We start from the raw sequence: 23,666 nt of genomic DNA on the forward strand, positions 1-23,666 counted from the left end.
GCCAGGCAGCAGTGTTGCATGATACTGGGATGTTTAGAAAGTGCAGACTTGCTTTTGATCACACGAGACAGCACTGGAGATTCACAAAAATACTTAGAAAACTTAGCAGAGGGCTGAGTTAATTCAGTAGATGGGGGTAATAGGCTCTTAAAAATTGAGTAATTATAGTCATTGTGCTTCCCTTTGTACTTTCAAGTAGGTAAAGCCTGGAGAAACGGGCTACGTAAAGATACAAAAATCAATATAGAAGTCCTAGAAAAAAATTGTACTTAAACTTCAAAGAATTAGGTAGTGCTAATTTTGACAATCTCTGTTTCTCTTCTTACCTATGTTTTTCTTGTCTTTCTTGAAAGAAGTAAAACTGTGAATCAGAATAATGCCATCACTGTTAGCTCCATTGGGATAAAACCAAAACTATTACAAAAACATCCTTTGAAACCTAACACACTACAGGAAAGTAAAGTATTTCTCTTGTTTTCAGAGACATTCCAAGAAATCTTTATCTCTAAAGGACATAGATACCTCAGTATTCTTTGGCTTCTGAAGGATGAGGTAAGTGAAAATTATGACATTAAATTTCTGCCTCTTTAAAAGCAACTCCACCTAGTGAGTATTCCAAAAACTCGTATTTGTACAATACAAACTTTTCAGAATGATATCAAATACTTACTTGTCTCCTACAATACCCAAGTTGATTGTGGGGTAACCATGTTCCTGAATTGTTGCTAGAAGAGTTGAACGATTGCTGTCTCGAATCTTCCCTGGTAAGAGGTCATCTTCAGGATTTAGCAGCTACAAAGCCAAAAAACCACCACAAATTATTCTATTAGGTTAATGTTGCGTATTTCTAATGAAAAAAAAAATCTACTAAACTGAGTTTAGCATATCTAGCACCTACAATGGTATCTGGCATTTTGAAGGTGAATGCCCAAAGGATCTTTAAATAAATATTGAACGTATAGGAGGATGAGAAAATGTTCCTATGGAAGTAAAAAAACACTCAGAAATTTCACTGGCGATTGAACTGCACGCAAAATATCCCACCAGGTTGGGCTCCAATTTGATAAGAATGCTCTGGAGATATTGGCCAAACTAAATAAAACAATTATCTTTTTTTTCCTCCCAATATTATTTTCCAATTTGTCTTCCATTGGGAATATTTGAGGTATAGATTGTGTGACATGATATCCTTAAGTCTGAACAGAATAATAGTTTATCTTTTCTTTCAAACTTTTTTGTCTCTTTTCTGAAGTGGGGTCAACAGTATCAAAGAAGTTAAGCTTATATGAAGGAGAGGAAGACAGATGTTTTGTCTCTGATACTAGCAAACTTAAGTAATACTTAGCTACATGTATGCAAAATTCCATTATTCTGAACTGAATTAATCTTTAGAGATTTAATATCTACTATGCCTATGAAGAAAATTAATGAAGCTTATTCTACCTTAGGATGTTCCAATGAGGTAGTCAGATTGTATAGTAGGAAGAGCTTTGGATTCCGACAGTGTTCAAATTCAAGTTGACAAAATTCTTTGTCTTAATTTTCTCATTTATAAAATACAGTAATAATAACTACCTTGCAAGGTAATTGTTAGGAGTGAGATAATGAACATTCAGTTTATGCAGATAAATGCACAATAAATGTGATTCTCTTTCCTTTCTTTATGACATATGACGTGGAAGGATCACCTATTTTCCTCCCAATTGTTCTCATAGTGTTATCCCTAGATGCTAGTACAGATGAAATCAGTTTATAATGTGAACACAGACTATTAGATTATAAAATACCTAAGAGTAGGGGTCCTTCACATACACAGACACATTCTTACAACAATTTATGTATCAGTTTTAAGATATGCTTTGATTTCAGAAATTATAAAGTAAAAAAAAAAGTACTTATTTGAAGTGAGAAAACCTGGACTATTATTTTAGGAGGTTAAAGGCAAGCCTGCACATTTAAGATGTTTTGGCTACTAATATGGCCAACACCAGAGCTTATTATATGAATTCTCCCAGACAATAGCCACAAGCCCTAATCTTCCTTCAGACTCATTAGTGATACTATGTGGCCAGATTTTTGACTTTATATTAGAAAAGTAGTAGCTTTGCAACCAACTGTCCCCTTACAATAGGCTACAGGAAAACTCTGACCATCTTATTCAGTGTCACCAGGGAGTCTTCCCTTCAAATACTTACTAATTTAACTTAATCGGATGCCACGTGACATTGTAACCCACTTTCATTCTTACTCACTGGCAGTGCTTGGAAAATTGCTATTGCAATGCTAACATAGATTAATTTTCTGATCTTAATTAACACACAGTTATTAAAGTGATTATAATTTTATAAGGGGCAGGGCTTACAGTTCTTTAACTCCATTAATCAAACCAGTTGCTTTAGAAAGAAAACTGTGTGATTACATCATTTTTTTTCAAAGCAGGGTGTTGACCAGCAACTAAGTAAGATTCCTGTTATCAGGATGGTTTCTTTGCTATTTATATTCCTCTCTGTTATTTTGCTGCAAACAGTTCCAGAAATAACGGAAAATTAGAGATCACTGGAGAACCCATTATTTGTCTGTAAAATTGACATAATGAAAAAATAGCTAGTTAAATGAGGGCGTGGGATTTACCGTGTATTTTAAATAATTTCAAAGAAAACACAGAATTAAATGGAAGAGTATAAGGCTAAATATACTAGAATAAACTCACAATTTTTCCTTTTAAAACTGAATCTTATTTTCTGTTATACTTCCAGTCATCTTGGGAATGATATCTGAAATTTATTACAGTTTCAAAAGAAAAAAAATACAAGGTAAAACAAAACATAACCCATCATCTCCATATCAAGTCACCAAGTTCAATTTCCCATTTTTGGTATTATCAATGGTGCCACTATCTTCCCACCTTTTTTTTTTTTTTTTTGAGATGGAGTCTTATTCTGTTGCACAGGCTGGAGTGCAGTGGCGCAATCTCAGCTCACTGCAATCTCCACCCCCTGGGTTCAAGCGATCTTCCTACCACAGCTTCCTGAGTATCTGGGACTACAGGTGCACACTACCATGTCTGGCTACTTTTTGCATTTTTAGTAGAGACGGGGGTTTGCCATGTTGGCCAGGCTGGTCTTGAACTCCTAACCCCAAGTGATCCACCTGCCTCAGCCTCCCAAAGTGCTTGGATTAGAGGTGTGAGCCACCACACCTGGCCACTATCTTCCCACTTTTTAAACATTAAACTTTTTTCTTGTTGTTGTTTGTTTTTGTTTTTGAGACAAAGAGTCAAGCTCTTGTTGCCCAGGCTGGAGTGCAATGGTGCGATCTCGGCTCACTGCAACCTCTGCCTCGTGGGTTCAAGCGAGTCTCCTGCCTCAGCCTCCCGAGTAGCTGAGATTACAGGCATGCGCCACTACGCCCGGCTAATTTTGTATTTTTAGTAGAGATGGGGTTTCTCTACTGTTGGTCAGGCTGGTCTCAAACTCCTGAACCTCAGGTGATCCACCCGCCTTGGCCTCCCAAAGTGCTGGGATTACAGGCGTGGGCCACTGCGCCTGGCCTAAACATTTAACTTTGTTTTCCCCTTTGTAGCCCACTCTTCCCACAAGCCTCAATCATTAAGAATATTCTAATCCATCTCTTCCTTGACCCTACATTTTCATTCACTCTTTTACTACCTCCCAAAACAATTCTAGGCATTCATTATATTATGTCTGAATTTCTGTGAAAGCCTTATAATTGGCTGCCTTGCCTACAAATCTATTTCCTTCTGAGAAATAAAACAGAAACATCAACTTGCAAAACTATACCATTATTTGCATAACAGCTAAACTGTACCAAACCAGGACATGTAACTTGAACTAAATTGTTTTTAACACGAGCTTGTTCAGATCCATATACTTTAAGATAAGATCATGGACAACTTGTTTTAGTTCCACATGGATTCATATGCTCTGAAGATAAGACTCATTGTGATCCACCAATTCACCTATTTTACAAATTCTGACCAATCTCTGCTCGGACTTTGCTTAATAACTTCTACCTTAAAACTATCCCATGGCCAACCCTAGTCCTCAAAATCCTATAAATACCCTCATAAAAATCTTATGACTTCCCAGTTGTGAAACACTACTGAGACTCTGTTGAAGGGTAGCAGAATATACCATCCCCAAATATGCCAGCATAACAAATATTTTTGAGCTGAAGGCACTTGAGAAGAAAAATATAAGAAACGCTCTCTGCCTTTCTCCTGTTTGCCTAAAAGTAGGACATACATTAAGAAAGGTAACTCCCCCCGCGACCTCTGGAGGGATAAATCTTTTTTTTTTGAGACGGAGTCTCGCTCTGTCGCCCAGGCTGGAGTGCAGTGGCACGATCTCGGCTCACTGCAAGCTCCGCCTCCCGGGTTCACGCCATTCTCCTGCCTCAGCCTCCAGAGTAGCTGGGACTACAGAACTCCGCCACCACACCCGGCTAATTTTTTTGTATTTTTAGTAGAGACGGAGTTTCACCGTGTGTTAGCCAAGATGGTCTCAATTTCTTGACCTCGTGATCCACCCGCCTAGGCTTCCCAAAGTTCTGCGATTACAGGCGTGAGCCACCGCGCCTAGCCCGAGGGATAAATCTTTGGACACTTATCACCCTGCAGATGGCGCCAGAGGAATTTATATATCAAACTTCATTAACTAGCCTTTAATCTATCATTAGTTTCCCATACATTCGCCTTCCCACAGATTGCCGGCCCTAGAGACTCAAGGTCCTTTTCCTTTGTCTCATCACTTCTCTAAGAATGTATTGTTCTTTGCTGAAGATGCTATTTAAGCCAGACTTCTCAGCCATCACTTTACTAATTTTCCCTTGGGTTATCTCCCATATATACATGAGATATACATGTTAACTAACTTCCCTTTTTTTCTTGTTAATCTATCTTTTATAGAGGTCCCAGGTAAGAACTCACAAGGGTAGAGGAAAAATTATTTTTCCCTCCCCAACATTGTCAAGGTGATATTTTCTTTTGCTCAGAAATTTTAATATAACCATTTTGTATGATTAACAGGTTTTCCTGGTGGTCTCTGTATTAGGATTTTGGTATTATGAAAATCCTACCAAGACTTAGGTGGGAACCCTTGCCACCAGTTATATTATTGGTTATACTGTATTTCAGTGAGGTCTCTTCTGCCTTTTTGCTTGGGGGGATTCCTTGTCTATGATGCTTAGATTAACTCCAGCCCTTGTTTTGAGGTCTGATCCTTTTTTTGTTGAACTCCCAAAGAGAGCTGATATTGTTTTTGTTATAAGGTTTCCAGAATTGTTTGGTTATCTGATTGGATTTATACTAATTTTTGTTTTTCTTAGTAAAGATTTGAAACTGGCCATCCTATCTGTCAGTTGGCCACATTGTTGTGTGCCTATAAGAACTTTTCTTAGTTTTGTCTGTGAGAAACTGGCTTTGGGAGAGATTTCCTCTCTACCCATTCTCGCTTGTTGGGTTTTAGGGTTAGCTGCCAGGGGTTCAACCTTTACTGTTGAGGACTTTAGATACAATATTTAAGTGCTATTTTTCCCTTTTGAATGACCAGTAGCTAATGAATTCATGGGTTCATTTAATAATAAACTTGCACTATCTCCAGGCATAACTCTGGCTTCTGTTTTCTCTTTCACATATTTATCTTTCTAAAAAGCATAATTTCATCAGGGACAACCTGGAATTGCAGTGGTCATTTTGAAGTACTTTTGATATGACTACAATTATTCACTTGAAAGTACTTTTAAAGACTTAATTAATCCTATAGTCTTGATGGAATTGTCAAGTGCCCAAGACACTATTTGAACTGGTTGTAATGACTTCCTTTCTTTCTCACATATTGACATGGGTTTGCTTGCATTTAAGGCTTTCCCACTCTTTGCAAAAAGAAGATGATTAGACTTTTACAGTGGTCAGTAACTCTTTACATATTTGTGGTAATCATCTCACTTTCTTTCTCTGTCTTCTAGAAAACTTAATTTATTAATTGATCAAAACTCAATTCTGGTTATTATGGATACACCCAGATAGTTCAGATAAATAGGTCTAACAGAAAAAGAGGGAGAAAAGTCAATGAGCTCTTGTGAAGCATGTTCCTGTTCCAAATAGCTTTTAATAAAACTCTGGGGAAAAAAACGTTTAACTGATAGTTAAGCTAATTGCTTGGCTTACTAGGTTACAAGATAAGAAGGGAAGAGAAACATTTAGAGCTTTTAAACATAATTTAAGGAGTCTTTAAGAATTTGGTTTAGAAATACAGAGGTTTACAAATTGTATTAGAAAATAATTAATATAATATTTCCATTAAGATGGCTCTGGACAGATTTGATTGGTTTAATAATTTTGGCTTAAAACCTGTCCTGTGAAGTGGCTATGGTAGCATAAGCTTGTAGTCTCAGTTACTTGGGAAGCTGAGGTGGGAGGATCACTTGAGCTTAGGAGTTTAAGGCCAGTCTGGGCAAAATTGTGAGACTCTTTCTTTCTTTCTTTTTTGGATTGTGAATGAGTTTTCTTTTTCGAATTTTAAAAAATTTTTTATTTCAATAGACTTTTGGGGAACAGGGGGTATCTGGTTACATGAATAATTTATTTAGTGGTAATTAGTGAGATTCTGGTGCACCCATCTCCTAAGTAGTCCTGCCCTGCCCTCCCCTCCTTTCCTTGTTTCTTTTCTTTTCTCTTCTCTCTTCTTTTCTCTTTTCTTTTTCCTTCCCATTCCCCTTTCTTTTATTTTCCTTCTCTTTCTTTCTTTTTCTTTTTCTTTTCTTTCTTTGTCTCACTCCATTTCCCAGGCTGTAGTACAGTGGAATGGTCATTGCGCACTGTAACCTCTGCCTCAGCCTCTTGAGTAGCAGACACTACAGGGGCATAGCATCACGCCTGGCTTGTATTTTTTGTAGAGACAGGGTTTTGCCATGTTGCCCAGGCTGGTCTCAAACTCCAAGCCTCAAGTGATCCACCCATCTCGGCCTCCCAAAGTGCTGGGATTACAGGCATGAATCACCACAGGTTGCATATCTAAATTTTAATATGCACAGTTTGTTGAAATCAACAAATACCGAAATCAGCTATTCCATGTTAGCTATAGTTGATGACGCTATATCCCCAATTTTGAAATAATTTGCTGGTCCTTAACTAGCTCATACAGTAACAAAATACTGGGGGAAGGTTTAAAGAGTATACATAGACATCTTGTACGGCATTTTTTGGGTTGCCAAGGCAACTGTCCTGCTTACCAATATGTCATATGAGATTCAAGAAGTGGACATATGTGAAACCATATATATCTTTTTTTTTTCTTGAGATGGAGTCTCTCTCTGTTGCCCACGCTGGAGTGCAATGGCGCAATCTCAGCTCACTGCAACCTCCGCCTCCCGGGTTCAAGCAATTCTTCTGCCTCAGCCTACCAAGTAGTTGTGACTACAGGCATGTGCCATCACACCCAGCTAATTTTTTTGTATTTTTAGTACAGACAGGGTTTCACCATGTTGGTCAGTCTGGTCTCGAACTCCTGACCTCAAGCGATCCTCCCGCCTCAGCCTCCCAAAGTGCTGGGATTACAGGCGTGAGCAACCATGCCCAGCCTGAAACCATATGTATCAAAGGAAACTAAAACCAATACTTAAGGAAAGTTTGTACTGTGACTGGGTAAATTATGACCTTGCTACATTAAGGGCAATTTCTTTTGCCCTCTCTGAAAATAGTTAATTTTTTTTTGCTATTGTTTTCTGGGTATCTGAGAATTTCAAGTCTTCAGGAGAGATAATATGCTTTATTTATCTCTTTTTTTGTCACCAATTTCCAGTAAAGTGCCTGGCACAGAGGTACCCAATTATCTACTGAAGAAAATTAAACTATATGATCATGGAGTCATAATAAAAACTAACTTTGAATAAGAGAAAGGGAGGAATGTTGAGCTATATGGAACCAGAGATAATATAATTTAGAAGCATTATTCTCTCAGAAAACTGTGGTAAAGTTTAGTATAGCAGGCCTGTTAAAGTAGGGGAATGAGTCATGTAGAATTAGTCAAAGCTTCTTCAAGAGTAATAAGCTCTATGGGGGCAGGGAACTAAGACTACAAACTCTTCCCTAGATTTCATGATATAATACTATCTCTATTCTCACCCCATTACCTTAGCCTACTTCCAGTAAATAGTTTTAATTGAGTGTAAAAGGTAGCTTAAACAAAATACTAACAATATACTCTGTGGATAATTGAGAGGATGAGTCCAGACCTACAAAAGCATGTGAGAGAAATATAAGCAATATTGCTTTGACAGAGTTTCCTATTAACTACATAGTTATTATGAGTGTGTTAATTCTTATTTTACTTTATTTTGAGATAGGGTCTCACTCTGTCACCCAGGCTAAAGTGCAGTAGTGCCATCATAGCTCACTGCAGCCTTGAATTCCTGAGCTCAAGTGATCCTCCCACCTCAGCCTCCCCAGTAGCTAGGACTATAGGCATGTGCTACCATGCATAGCTATTTTTAACTTTTTAGTAGAGGCAGGGTCCCACTATGTTGCCAAGGCTGGTTTTGAACTCCTAGCCTCAATTGATCCCCCTGCTTTAGCCTCCCTAAATGCTGGGATTACAGGAATAAGCCACCATGCCTGGTCCACGAGTGTGCTACTGTTTAGCTTTCTCAAACTCCGTGAACTTACTTGTTGCACAAAGCATGTAAGTAAATCATAAAAAAGAATAGTTCACTGAGTCAACCAATTTAACAAAAATTTATTTCTGATGCTATATATAGTGTTATTTGGTTCTAAGGATATTAAAATCATTACTATATAGATCAAATTGAAAAGAATGTTTTCTGTCAATCAATAGTTTTTGGAAATGACTAGTGCATATATACTGGGAAGTAAGCACATCTGGAATGTTGATTTAGCTATCTATTTGCAAAATAAAACAGTCTATTCTTTTGCTTTAACCAAAAGGACTACAAGATCATAAAAAGACCTTTGAAAATTTTCATTTCCAAGACTCCAAGAAATTAAAAATAATGACGGGTTTTTTTCAGAACAAAGAGATTTTAAAAAAATCCTGCTAATCTTTTCTTTAATAGTAAGGTCAAAGGAATTATTAATACTTTAAAAAATCTCAATAGTTTCTGATTCTTTTATAAGGTTTTGAGTTTCCAGCAGATTCACTTTTTAGTATTCTCCATTTGACCTTGGAGTTTCTGACTGAAGTTTTGCACAACCTAAGCAAAACAGGCAATAGGAAGTTTTTCAAGAGTTCCCAGAAAGAGATGGACTAAATTCTCTTTTCTAAATCAGGAATGAAATGACATTTTGACCCATTCTAAATATCATGCCACTAGAGATGCTATCTTTAGGGAGAGAGAGAGAAAAAAAAACCTGATTATCAAATCTCTCTTGGTGATTAAAGATCAAATGGAACTTTTCGCAAGAAGTGCTAGCCATGATGTCCTGATTCATTGATACTTCCCACACAGAAGTAGCTCATCATTTCAGCAGCAGGATGGGCACAATTCATTGTCTAAACAGAAATAGTACTGAGTTTGTATAGTTTAATACCTATGGCTAGCAGCTAAAGTTTTTTGCTTGTGTACTGACTTTGTGGAAAGGCCATTGGTTACAGTATTTCATTCTAATAGAAGAGAACATTTCATAATACATAATTTTAACTAGTTCTTCCTTGTTCTCATATTCTGAACTTGAAACTATCCTAAAGCCGATTTATTGTTTCCCTGTTATAAGAATGTGGATCCACTGGTATGATCTATAATTTACAACATTCTATTTACAACACAGAACAGATGTCAGAAATACCTTTATCTTACAGGCCCTCTCCCCACTCCTTCTATTTTTATTTTTAATACCTCATTCCCTGTTGACATGACTGCAACCACTGGAAATTTATTAACTTCGACCTCTGTGACACCTACAGTTGCCAGAAGACCAATCTCTGAGGGGCCCATGTGGGTTCCTTTGGCCAAAACACATTCCCCTCTTTTAATGTCATGGCCGATGGGTCTGAAAGTCAAAGCAGAACCATAAGCAGTGTGATTAGAGACAACATTTTCTCAACTCAGAGGGAAACTTTAGTGTCAAAAAAGGACATTCAAGAAGATAAAAAAGTCAAGAAATAAAGCAGTAGGAAAATAATGAAATGAAGGGATTCTAAAAATCCTATGCTTTTTTAATTTTAAAAGTTCAATCACACAACAGAAAACAGAAATAGGATTTGAATATATTACTGCTAAAGAAAAACATGTTACTTCATATTTGAAAATTTTTTTTTCCTGAGTACCTGTGAAGAAAATTACTTTACAAATTGTTTTGTGTTACATTATAATAAAAATACCAATTGTAAACTTTCTTTGATAAGGCAAGAATTTGTATGGAAATATCTAGTGGCATTAATGATAAGAGGTCCACAGCTAGCTAGCTTTGTGGCAAGGAGAATAATGCTAATGAGGTTACAGTCATAGAGGTAATTTCCATATGGACCACTTAGGTTGGTCCTGATCTATGGCTACTGAGGTACATTCACCTTGGTGTGCTGCCATAGGGAGGGAGAAGTGTAGCTTCGCTACAAAGGGATGTTCAGCAAATTAGTATTAATGGAATCAGGGTAAACATATTCCATTGTAAGAAAAATAATTTAAGGTATATGCACTATTTATCGTAGCAAATAGCCTCATCTTTGTATATAAAGAGGAACAGATTATTCCATTATTATTGGTAGTCACTAGAGCATATGCTATCAGTTAATTGTGTAAATATCCAATTCTGGTATTATCTGAGTTAATACCAAATTCCAGATTATTTAGGGATGGGATTGGGTAATTCTGGATTATCTAGGAGTAGAATTAACTGTAGAATATGTAGGCTCATGACTTTACCTCTTTCTTTTCTTGCTTTTGACTAACTTGCCTTTACCATCTTCATTAAAAAGTAGCAGGACAGATACGTGACACACAATTCATAAAATTCATTTTGCTTTTTGTTAAAGCCCTGAAAACTAATGGCTAATTGACATGGCTGCAGATTTATAGTAGCCAGGGTTTCCTGAGTAAATGATCATGTAGAAACAAAAGTAGGCTGTATATTCTATGTGTTTTGAAGTTACCTGATATCTTGGCCTGGCCGAGCTTGCACCAGAATTCGCACTTCAAGTTCTTCAGTGCCCTATAATAAGAGCAGGTCATGTAATTTCAAATAGAATTTCTGAGCAGTAGAATTTAGCTACTCCGATACTTTCACCACCAGATAGGCCCAGGATATATACAAATATAGAGAAAAAGAAAACTATTTGCTACACCCGCTGAAAATACTGAATTTCTAACACAGGTTCCTGAAAAATTAGAAGGTTTGGTGCCAATAAATAAAAAAAATTTTTTCTCTAATTTTTATGCTTTAAAAAAAGTACCAATTCAAATATTAAATCTTGTTTATAAGATTTAATATTTGAACTAATACATTATATATAATTTATTTATATATTTTTATATATATATGTAGATGGCTACCCTAATAAAGTGAACATGCATGGAGGTAATATCTTCCTTCTTTTCCCATGAATCATGGGTTCAATACCATGCCAAGATTACCAAATACTTGCAGAAATTTCAGTAAAGGACTTATAGTTTGCCTGGTCGTAGATTTCTGTACATTAATTGGAATAATCAATTTTACATTTATGGGCTGTGAATAATATTGTGACATTGGAACTGTGTCTTGTCACCTGGCAGAGTCTGTGGATGCATGTGTTCTGGAATTCAGTGCTCTGCTGGCTTCCCTGATGCCAATAAATCTGCTTAGGCAGTTTTAACAGCAGGCAATGTGATCTGTTTGCCAAGGGTTGAATTTTATAAGCCTTACATACGGAAAAGTGATTAAAAAGAAAATCTCCAGATCAGGGAAAGTCTCTTGGCATGGCCAATTTTACTATCTACTCGGCTTGGGAGAATATTATGTTTATTTTTCACCTCAGCTTTAAAATATATCTTTACTTTCTTCACAAAACAAGTAAGATAGCTGATTATTAAAACCTCAGTTGAATCTATTCTACTTTTATTACTGGCTTATACTCTGGTTTCAATAACCTGCCACTATTTTCAGTGAGATAAAGCCTTGCTTAGGTCCAAAAAGATTCCAGCATCTTTTACTTGAGGCAATAGAGGGAGAACTGACATACATACTTAATATTTCCAGGCTGTCATTTGGTGGCACAGCTTTTTCCGGACTTACAGAAAACCAGACGTGAAAGGGTCATTTGGTTCAAATGCTTGGCTTAGTGTAATATTCAAGAACTTGCCTAAGTGCTCTTAGTTAAATTCTTCTCTAGTAAATTCTGATTTCATGAACTCCTTGACATTTTATCAGAAGCTAGTCTCAATGTCAAATTTCTCAGCTGGAAGGTATGTCAACCATTAATCTCTCTGCTCTGGAAGGTATGTCAACCATTAATCTCTCTGCTTTTCTTTGTTGAGGTACTTTCTTTCCTTGTTTGCATGTGAAACTGCTTGGGTCAAATATGGTTCAAATTCTGCTATAACAGCAATGATCAGAGAAACCCCTCCTGTAACAATAGATTTTCAAGATTAAGGAAATTTCTTATTTACTGGAGACTCATATACTACAATATAAGATCTCACCATAAGCAAAAACAAAACAAAACAAAATAACCCAAAAAACTGGGTTAATCTCACAAACATTGCAGAAAACGCTTGTGACATAATACTGCCATAGGAACAACAGCGCAGTAAGACTTGGTGATGACGTACATCATCTGATTCCCTGATAAGTTCGGTATCTTCCACTTGTACTACTGCATCAGCACCGCAGGGTATTGGAGCACCTGTTGTAACCCGCATGACTTGTCCTGGCATTACTGTCTGAGTTGGCTGGAAATAAAAATGAAAAAGACAGTTGATGTACTTTGCTGCTGCAAAGGAAAAGTCTGCAGAGGATGTTAATTTTTTTAATATTAAAAAATAAACCATAAAAGAAAGTCTTACAGTCTTATTCATTTTGGGCCAGTGTAATAAAAGCTATCTACAAACAGGTACACTCACACTAAAGAGGCTTTAGGTTCATTTAAGCTGATTTTATGTGTACTTTAAGGTAATGACTATTCGGTGTCTTTCTTGGTGCTCTGCTTTACTTTTGAAGAACTGCCATTTACATTTGCCACTTTTGCCTCTCAAATAATGTACATTTTCCTAATATATGTAAAGTGATTTGAGAGTCTGTAAGTAAAAAAATTGCTAGGACATACATTATGAATAACAATTACAAAAAAAAACACCTTCGTAACTTATTGAAGTTCTGATGTTTGAGAAATGCAGTACTTTATTAACTAATCTTTTTGGTTAAATAAAGGCAAGCCAGAAATATTTTAATTATTGCCTTTGAAAATATTCTAAAACATATTATCTCACCTATCAATTAATAATAGAAGTTGAGCAAATATAATTAAATCATTTAAAAATGATTCCAGTGTCTGTAATGACCTAGGTTAAACATTACTTTTGAAAATGAAAAACAAGATTTTCATTGTTTGTGCTCTCATATTGATGGTGTAAGAGATAGAACCTTCCCTGCTAACTTCTTACAACATGGGGAAAAGCATTTTTCTGTAAGATTCATCTGATAGATTTGATCTGATAGACAAGTGATCTGAAAGTCACTTGTCAGGTGCAATGATTTAGACTGGAGTTTGGAAAATGAATGCTTCAAATTCCCCCTAAGAAAAAATCCTGAGACAATATTAATCCCCCCTGCCAAAAGATTCCTTTCTAAAGATGTCTGCCTCATAAGTATAGTCATGTGCTGCATAAGGATCGTTTGCTCAATGTTGGACTGCATATATGATGGTGGTCCCATAAGATTACCACATTTTTTACTGTACTTTTTGTTTTGATAAACAAATACCATTATAATTGCTTACAGTATTCAGTACAGTAATATGCTGTGCAGGTTTGTAGCCTCGGAGCAACAGGTCACACCATGTAGGCTAGGTGTGTAGTGGGCTACTCATTCAGGTTTGTGTAAGTACACTCTATGATGGTCGGACAACAAGAAAATTGCCCAACAACATATTTCTCAGAATATATCTTCGTTAAGTAACTCATGACTCTATTTAAAATCTTAAGTCCCTACAATGTGAATATATTTACCACTACTGAACTATAAGCTTAAAAATTGTCAAGATGGTATATTTAATGTTATGTGTGTGTATGTTTTGTCATTGTTGTTATTTTAACCACCAAAATAAGACAAAGTAAAATAAACCACACACACACACACACACACACACACACACACACACACACACCCTTAGGGAATGGTTAAGAAAAAAAAATACCCTACTACTGAAAGTATAACCAAAGTAAAACAGGAAATTTATTAGAAAAGTCTTAAAAATCTTCTCTCCATAATATTATTACTATAAGCAATACTACTAATAACTAATATTTATTGAACCCACAATCTATGCTAGGTACAATGTTAAGTGCATTATATATTATAGAATATAAGCCTTACAAAGACAAAGATTTGTTTCATTTTCTGTTTGCCTCTCCAGATCACATCATCATTCTCTACTCTGTGCTGTGGTCCAGAAGCTGACCTCTATGGACTATTTTAACCAGTTTCCCATCACTTTGGTGTCTGGTGACACTCAGCCAAAGGGAGGGGTCAGTAAGAGATTTAGAGGGTAGGAGAGAGACAGAAAAGTAGAGTTTTCATTCCCCTTGCTCTTTTCCTCCTGGGTTGCAGTTTGGTGATGGTTAGGGCATCTCTACTACTGAGAGCAACAGCTGCTGTTGGGCAGTCCTCCTCCATAGCTATGAATCTTCCCAGGTTCAGGTACCATTGTCTTTCTTTGCTCCTGCAGACTAAGAGGTGGTAAGGAAATCTCACTGTTGCTAGCTCCTGGGTGCTGCAGAGTCCTTTATTGGTTTCCCTTAACTGCATCCAGACATTGGAAATAGTTTCTAATCTTCTTTAATCATCCTTTTCCCAGACATATTGCAAGGCTTAGAAAGTATGTGGCACACACTTTGCCAGGCTGAGCACCTATGCATCCCAGGCTGAGCTGATGTAGTCGCTCATGTGCTAGAGAAACAGAGTGCTGATTGAGCCAAGATACCCTGACCTACAGGCCAAATAACTCTAGTACCCTGCTTCTCTGGAGCTAGACTATAACCCCTTAGAGTCTGAGCTGCTGAGATACCCCTCTCTCTGGGGAGTTGAGTCATTTCTGTGTTGATCCTTGACCCCCTGGGGATCAAACCACAGCTGTGCTCTGCCATTCTAAGGTATCTGCTGCTTCTGCACCTGGCCTCAGAGTCTGAGGTGAGGATCTGCGTAGCCCCACCATCCAGGGGTCTAGAGTCACTACTACAGAGTACCTTATCCACTGTGACCCGAGCTGCTGCTGAGCCCTACTGGCTCTGGTTCCTGAGCTGCGGCCATACCCTGCTCCCCTGGCCAAAACCTTTTTCTTTGGAGTTTGGTCAGTACTACAGCCTGCCCATGAGGTATAAAATCACAGGTACAACCAGGGCACCTAGGTCCAAGCTGCTAGGGGGTGCCTCAGTCATAAACCTTGGTTCTTTGGATAACCTACATCCAACTCTGCCACAGACAGTGAACCTGAACCCCAAGAACCAGGTGCCACAATAGATTCACAAGACCCTGAGCCTTGGATCCTGGCTCCACAGTCACTCCAAGCACCATATTTTGAGCCCAGTGTCACTGTAGCTGCTTGGAGGGGATGTCAGACCTAACACCAAGAGGGATCCTTTCAGCTGATTCTCCCTATTGTGTGGAAAACAAGAAGAGGAGGACTCCAAAAGCCCTTGACACCAAGGATATTAACAGCCTATGCTACTACTACCACTGACACAAACTTCTATGGATTAGGCCACTGAGGTACTCACAGTTATTGCTGACATTGAATGCAACTGAAAAAGCTGCATGGAGACTACACCATTGCACCCGTCCAGAAAGTCACCACACCCTTTGCAACCAACACACTAAAGCCCAACTACAGGCGTCTCTACAAAACCACCCTAGAAAGTCTAAAAGAAGCAATAGTTCTACCAGGCACACAGATCAACATGGGGACACAAGAAACACAAAAAAGCAAAGAAATATGACACCACTAAAGGAATACATCTCTATTAACAGACTCCAGTGAAAAGGAAATCAATGAACTCCTGGAAAAGAAATTGCAAAATAATGATCTTAAGGAAACTCAATTAGATTAAAAAAAAAAAAACCTAGCGATAATTCAACAAAATCAGCAAAACAATTCATAAGAATGAGAAATTCAACAAAGATAGAGAAATCATAAAAAAGAACCAAACAGAAATTCTACAGCTGAATAATTCAAAGAATGAAATAAAAAATTACAATACAGAGCTTCAATAGTGAAGCAGAAGAAAGAATCTTTGAACTTGAAGATAGGTTGTTTGAAATACCCAGCAAGAGAGAGAGAGAGAAACAGAAGAATAAAAAAGAGTGAAGAACGCTTGTAAGACTTATGGGACACCACACAAGAACAAATATTCATATTATTGGAGTTTCAGAAAAAAAGAAAGGAAAAGGCATGAGAAACTTATTTAATAAAATAATAGCTGAAAACTTCCCAAGTCTGGGGAAAGGTATGGATATCCAGGTCCAGGAATTCCAAAGGTCTCCAAATCAAGTCATATATAATGAAATCCACATTAAACTAACAGTAGATTTCTCTGCAGAAACCTTACAGGCCAGGAAGAAAGGAGATAACATCTTCAAAGTGCTGAAATAAAAAAATTTCTAACTATGAATACTATATGCAGCAAAGCTATCCTTTGGAAATGAGGGAGAAATAAAGTCTTTCCCAGACAAGCAAAAATGGAGAGAATTCATTACTACTACACTGGCCGTACAATAAATTCTCAAGGGAGTCATATATCTGGAATCAAAAAGACAATAATCACTATCACAAAAACACACACAAGCATAAAACTCACTGGTACAGCAGATTAATAAAGGAGAAAGAGAAAAGAATAAAACAGTATCAATACAGAAAACCACCCAACTGCAATGATAAACAATAAGAGAAGGAAGGAGCAAGGGGGGAGCAAAACCAGAAAACAATGAAATGACAGGAGTCCTCATCTATCAGTAATAACCTTAAATATAAATAGGTTAAATTCCCTAGTTAAAAGATACAGACAAGCTGAATGGATTAAAAAAAAAAAAAAGAACCCAACTATTTGCTGCCTACATGAGACTCACTTCACCTATACAGATACACAAAGACTGAAAGTGAAGAAATGAATCAAGATATTTGATGCAAATGGAAACCAAAATCAGGTCAAAGTAGCTACATTTATACCAGATAAAACAGACTTTAAGTCAGAAACTGTAAAAAGGAATACGAGAGGTCATTCTATAATTATAAAGGGATTGATTTACCACAAGGATACAATTATCGCAAACATATATGCATTGAACATGGGATCACCCACTATAAAGCAGGTATTATTTATCTAAAAGGAGAGACAGATTCCAATACAATAATATTTGGGGAGTTTGACACCCTACTCTCAGCACTGGACAAGTCATATAGATAGAAAATCAACATAGGAACGCTGGATTTAAACTGCATTTTAGACCAAATGGACTTAACAGATATTTATAGTACATTTCATCCAAGAGCTGTAAAATACACATTTTTTTTTCACTTGCACATGGAACATTCTCCAGATAGACCATATTAGGCCACAAAACAAGTCTCAACAAATTTAAAAGAACTAAAATTGTATCGAATTTTTTTCCAACCACAATGGACTAAAACTATAAATCAATACAAGAGGAACATTTGAAATTGTACAAACATGTAGAAATTACAAAACATGCTCCGGAGCAACCAATGGATCAATAAATATATTAAGAGATAAATAGATTTCCCAAAGCAAATGAAAATAGAAACACAGCAGACAAAAACCTATGGGATACAGCAAAAACAGCATTAAGAGGGAAGTTTATAGCAACAAACACCTACATCAAAACAGTAGAAAGATTTCAATGAAACAACATAGTGATATATCTCAAGGGATTAGAAAAGCAAGAACAAACCAGATCCAAAATCAGAAGATGGAAAGAAAGAATACAGATCAGAGAAACAAATGAAATTGAGACTAAAAAACCATAAAAGATGAATGAAATTAAAGTTGACTTTATGAAGATATAAACAAAATTGACAAAGCATTAGCTAGACTAATAAAAAAAGACCCAAATAAGCAAAATCAGAAATGAAAAAGGAGGCATCACAACTGATACTACAGAAATACAAAGGGTCATTAGAGACTACTATGAAGAACTGCATCAAAAAATTAGAAAACCTAGCAGAAACGGGTAAATTCCTCAATACATACAATTTACCAAGCTTGAGCCAAAAAGAAATAGAAAACCTGAACAGATCAATCATGAGTAATGAGACTGAATCTGTAATAAAGTCTCCCATTGAAGAAAAGCCCAAGATCTGATGACTTCACTGCTTAATCCTACCAAACATTTAAAGAAGAACTCATACTAATTCTTCTCAAACTCTTCTGGAAAACTGAAGAGGAAGGAATTCTTTCAAACTCAATCTATGAGGTCAGCATTATTCTGATACTCAAACCAGAAAAGGATACAACACAAAAAAGGAAAACTATAGGCCAATATCCTTGATGCAAAAATGCTTAATAAAACACTTGCAACTGAATCCAGCAGCACATTAAAAAGATCATTTACCATGATCAAGTGGGATTTACTGTGGGGATGCAAGGGTGGCTCAACATATGCCAATCAATAAATGTGATACATCACACCAACAGAATGAAGGACAAAAACAATATGATCATCTCAACAGACTTAGGAAAACATTTGATAAAATTCAACAATCCTTCATGGTTAAGACTCTCAACAACTTAGGTATAGAAAGAATGAGTGTACACAGTGAAGGCCCTAGATGACAAACCCACAGCCAACATCATGCTGAATGTGGAAGAGTTGAAAGATTTTCCTCCGAGATCTGGACCAAGACAAGGATGCCCACTTTCAACACTTTTATTCAACCTAGTACTGGAAGTCCCAGCCAGAACAATTAGGCAAGAGAAAGAAATAAAGGGTATCCAAAGGGGAAAAGAGGAAGTCAGATTGTCCCTGTTTGCAGATAACATGATCTTATATATAGAAAACCCTAAAAGCTCCACCAAAAACTCTTAAAACTGATAAATATAGTACAGCTGCAGGATACAAAATCAACATACAAGAACAAACTAGCAGAGAAAGAAAATGAGAAAGCAATCCCATGTATAATAACTACAAAAAAAGGCCGGGCACAGTGGCTCACGCTTGTAATCCCAGCACTTTGGGAGGCCGAGGCAGGCGGATCACGAGGTCAGGAGATCGAGACCACGGTGAAACCCCGTCTCTACTAAAAATACAAAAAAATTAGCCGGGCGTGGTGGCGGGCGCCTGTAGTCCCAGCTACTCGGAGGGGCTGAGGCAGGAGAATGGCGTGAACCCGGGAGGCGGAGCTTGCAGTGAGCCAAGATTGCGCCAATACACTCCACCGTGGGCGACAGAGAGAGACCCCCCCTAAAAAAAAAAAAAAAAAAAAAAAAAAAACTACAAAAAAAAGCTAGGAATAAATTTACCAAAGAGGTAAAAAATATAAGGAAAACTATAAAATACTGATGAAAAAGCTTGAAGAGGCCACAAAAAAAGAGAGAAAGAAACAGCATCCCATGTCATTGGGTTGGAAGAATTAATACTGTGAAAATGACCATACTACCAAAAAAGCGATCTACAGATTCATTGCAATTCCTATAAAAATACCAATGACAATCAGTGAGAAAAATTAAATTAAATAATTAGCTAAAGAGTTTAAATAATCTACTTCTAAGTTTCCCTATTTGTAACACAAGTTGGGGAAAAGTCTGAGAAGATTACCTAGAAATTGTTCTATTCAGAACATTTTTTTTTTTTCAGGAAAAAAAGAATCACCCAATCACAGGTCTGGAAAATGCTTGTAAGGCATGTCTGTGAGACATACTAATAATACTATGTCATATATTAATAGATGTAGATATTTTCAATTAAGAAATAATTCTTTTGGTTCTCCTGGGAACTATACTTTCATCCCTTTGATAACCTTCTGACTAATCTCTCTCTAATTTCCACTACACTGACAGGAGAAATTTAGAATTAGATGCCCAAAGTCCATGAAGCTGAAATCTTCAGTGCCTTTCAGGCCTATCAATCTCACCTGTTCACCAGCTTGGGATTCCCCAATGATGAAACGATCTCCTGGGCCATCAGCAGCTGTGAGATGGAAAAGAGCCAAGAACAAACATCAGTATGGACCTATAGCATGGAACAAGAACCTAAAATTGGAATTCTAAAATTTGACTCAAATTATTTGATAAGGCTTAGAGAAGTGGAATATTTTTCTGATCTCCTAGACTTGACAATGGCTTTGTTACTACTGGTTTAATGTTTGGTATCCGCAACTCACATGCACTGATAGAAGTGGTCCTAATTGTACCACTGGTACCTAATTGTGCCATGGTGTCACTGGAGATGGTCTTCCTGTCACCTCGTAATTTCCACACTCGTGCTTTTCTAATAAGTTATTCTAGCACATCTTCCTAAATAAATACCACCTTATCCATGTGTATGTATGTGTGATGTGTGTGTGTACACTCATGGACATATACATATATATATATACATATATATATATAAATGGATTTATCACTTTGTATACATATCCATATGTCTCCATTTTTCTATAACATTTTAACAACTTCATACTGTTTTCTTATTTATCTCCCGGTCTGGGCTTCCTGATGTGACATAGGAAGAACATTCCTTTCTTCATTTGACAGCTGAAGGAAATGAATTATAGAATGAAAGAAATCAGGTAGAAAGAAAAGGTAAAGTACTTTGAACAATTTCTGGTTAATGGTAGAGCTAGGACTAAAATCCAGTCTCGTAATTGTAGCACAGTTTTTTTAAATAATGTATCAAAATTCTATTTATGAGTTAGAATACATAGGCAGTACTGCATCACATTTTCCATTGGGTATTTATTTTTAAATTGAAAAAAAAATTCCAGAATTGGGATAAAAAAATTTATTAAAAAAATATATACAGTATAACAATGGCTAGATGAAGAAACATTCTTGGAGATTCAAAGAGTTTTCTTGACATATGATGTGGCTTTCAGACCAATACGACTGGGCAAAAATGCCTATCTAGTAAGTTTTAAAATCATGACTATTACCTTCATGTTATCTGCAAACAGCAGAGTTTTGGGGACGTATCTACAAAAAATATATACATTATATACGAATATTTAGATTACATTTATAATCACACTGATAAATAATGATATTTTCTCTTTCAAAAGGACATTAGATTAATTGCTCATTTATGTGGCTATAAAGTGATACTTTTTTCTAAAGGCTTATATAAAACACTATTTATAATGAAGTCATCCCTTTTTTGCATAAATGGCTTTGGTTAGCCTGATGTGAAGAGGGACAAAAATTAACACTGGGTCCCTTCTGTCACAAGATGTTGTATTTTATGCTTTATAGATATTATCTCAGTTAATAAACTCTTGCCTTTCTTGTGTTTTTTTGGAATCCTGTTATATTGTTCAGTTTTTACTTGTAAAAAGTGTTATAGAAGAGTTTTATTGTAATGTTATTTTATTAAGCCATTTTCATGGGTTATTTTTTTTTTAAAGTTTAACTAGTTTTTACAACAGGCTGGGTGTGGTGGCTCACACCTGTCATCCCAGCACTTTGGGAGGCCAGGGCAGGCAGATCACCTGAGGTCGGGAGTTCGAGACCAGCCTGACCAACATGGAGAAACATCGTCTCTACTAAAAATACAAAATTAGCCGGGTGTGGCGGCACATGCCTGTAATCCCAGCTACTTGGGAGGCTGAGGCAGGAGAATCACTTGAACCTGCGAGGCGGAGGTTGTGGTGAGCTGAGATCGTGCCATTGCACTCCAGCCTGGGCAACAAGAGTGAAACTCCATCTCAAAAAAAAAAAAAAAAGTTTTTACAATAGACATAGATGTCATTGCTTCAACAATTACCAACATTTTACCAATCTTGTTTCATCTATCCCTCCACTTATTTTTGCCATCTTTCAGAGCAAATGATAATTTTCTTACTGTAGAAAATTAAAACATCAATTATCTTTCAGAGTTCCACACTAACTGCATCTCAAACGTGAATAAACTTATTTAAAATTGTTTCTCTACTAGATAAATAATTATCAGCTTGCTACCTCCTATAGCAACCTAGATATTTTCTCTCAATCTTTCCTTTTTTTTTTTTTTTGAGATGGAGTTTTGCCCTTGCTGCTCAGGCTGGAGTGCAATGGCGCGATCTCGGCTCACTGCAACCTCTGCCTCCCGCGTTCAAGCCATTCTCCTGTCTCTGCCTCCTGAGTAGCTGGGATTACAGGCGTATGCCACCATGCCCGGCTAATTTTTGTATTTTATTTTATTTTTTAGTAGAGACGCAGTTTCATCATATTGGTCAGGCTGGTGTCAAACTCCTGACCTCAGGTGATCCACCTGCCTCGGCCTCCGCGGTTACAGGCATAAGCCACCGTGCCTGACCCATTTTCTCTTTTTTTACTTCCTGCACAAGGGGGAAATTAGCATTGTTTTAGAGTAAAAAAACTTGATTCTGAATCCTGGTTCTGTTTATTGTTAGCTTCAGGGACTCTCAGCAAAATTACTCAACCTCTCTCACCTTCAGTTTTCTTGTTGGTAAAAATGGGGATAATCACACTTTTAAAACAATACCTTTGAAGCTCTTTATTTCTTTTATTCATTCAGTAAATGTCTACTGAGTGTCTTTTATGCCCCAAGTGTTAAATTAAGGGCTGGAGAGAGAGTAGACACTGCTTCTATTTTAGTGCAGTGCCAACCTGTTACAAGGTTTTTCAAACTCTGGATGACAAATGGAGGTAGGCTGTAAAATCAACTTGTGAACAATTTTTTAATGAAAAGGATAAATATATTTCAACACATATGGTAAGGATGACTCTTGTTTCATAAAACTTATTTTTGTTTATATATGTGTATGTATGTATATTTATATGTACTGTTTATGTTATATATGTGTATGTATATCATTGGCTTTTGATGTATATTTAATGTATTTCTTCCCATGGGTGTGGTTAAAATAAAACTCTTAAAGCCACTGATGCATCAGGAGAGGCAGATATTAATCAAATAATCACATTAATGAATATGTAAGTACAAATTAAGAAAACCACTCCAAAGCAAAGAAACATGATTTTATGAGAGTATATAATTAAAGCACCTGAGCTACACTGGAGGGTCATGAAAAGCATGATAAAAGGATTTCTGATTTGAATATGAAGAATGAGTAAGAGCTAAGTAGGGGTGTGTGTGTGTGTGTATGTAGGTAGGGGGAGACAAAGGGAGGGAGATAGGGAGGGAAAGGAGGAGAGGGAGAAAGAGGAAAAGATAGACATGAAGTGGAAGTGCTCCATCATTGTGTACAAAGAGAACATATGTGCAAAGGCCTTGGTTCATGTCTTCCTTATATGTTATACTCTAGCTATTA

At 36.8% G+C, this 23,666-nt stretch overlaps 1 protein-coding gene and 1 long non-coding RNA gene across 17 annotated transcripts in view; one reads left to right on the plus strand and one right to left on the minus strand.

Annotated features, from left to right (window-relative positions):
- Positions 1-23,666, minus strand: part of GPHN (gephyrin) — a 667,615-nt gene that overhangs the window by 58,508 nt on the left and 585,441 nt on the right. For all 16 annotated transcript variants that reach the window (XM_032179254.3, XM_032179251.2, XM_032753695.2 and 13 more), the window contains 5 exons: positions 20,310-20,365; positions 12,781-12,900; positions 11,124-11,182; positions 9,871-10,024; positions 671-792 (listed from right to left, as the gene is read on the minus strand). In XM_032179254.3, the coding sequence (XP_032035145.1) occupies positions 671-792; positions 9,871-10,024; positions 11,124-11,182; positions 12,781-12,900; positions 20,310-20,365 (511 nt within the window). The remainder of the gene's footprint in view (positions 1-670; positions 793-9,870; positions 10,025-11,123; positions 11,183-12,780; positions 12,901-20,309; positions 20,366-23,666) is intronic.
- LOC131381509 (uncharacterized) lies at positions 482-20,709 on the plus strand. The gene is made up of 3 exons (XR_009210304.1): positions 482-552; positions 14,583-14,671; positions 20,236-20,709. It is a non-coding gene; the product is annotated as an uncharacterized LOC131381509 (long non-coding RNA).

This window comes from Hylobates moloch, unplaced genomic scaffold (assembly GCF_009828535.3).
Source record: "Hylobates moloch isolate HMO894 unplaced genomic scaffold, HMol_V3 SCAFFOLD_16, whole genome shotgun sequence".
NCBI lineage: Eukaryota > Metazoa > Chordata > Mammalia > Primates > Hylobatidae > Hylobates > Hylobates moloch.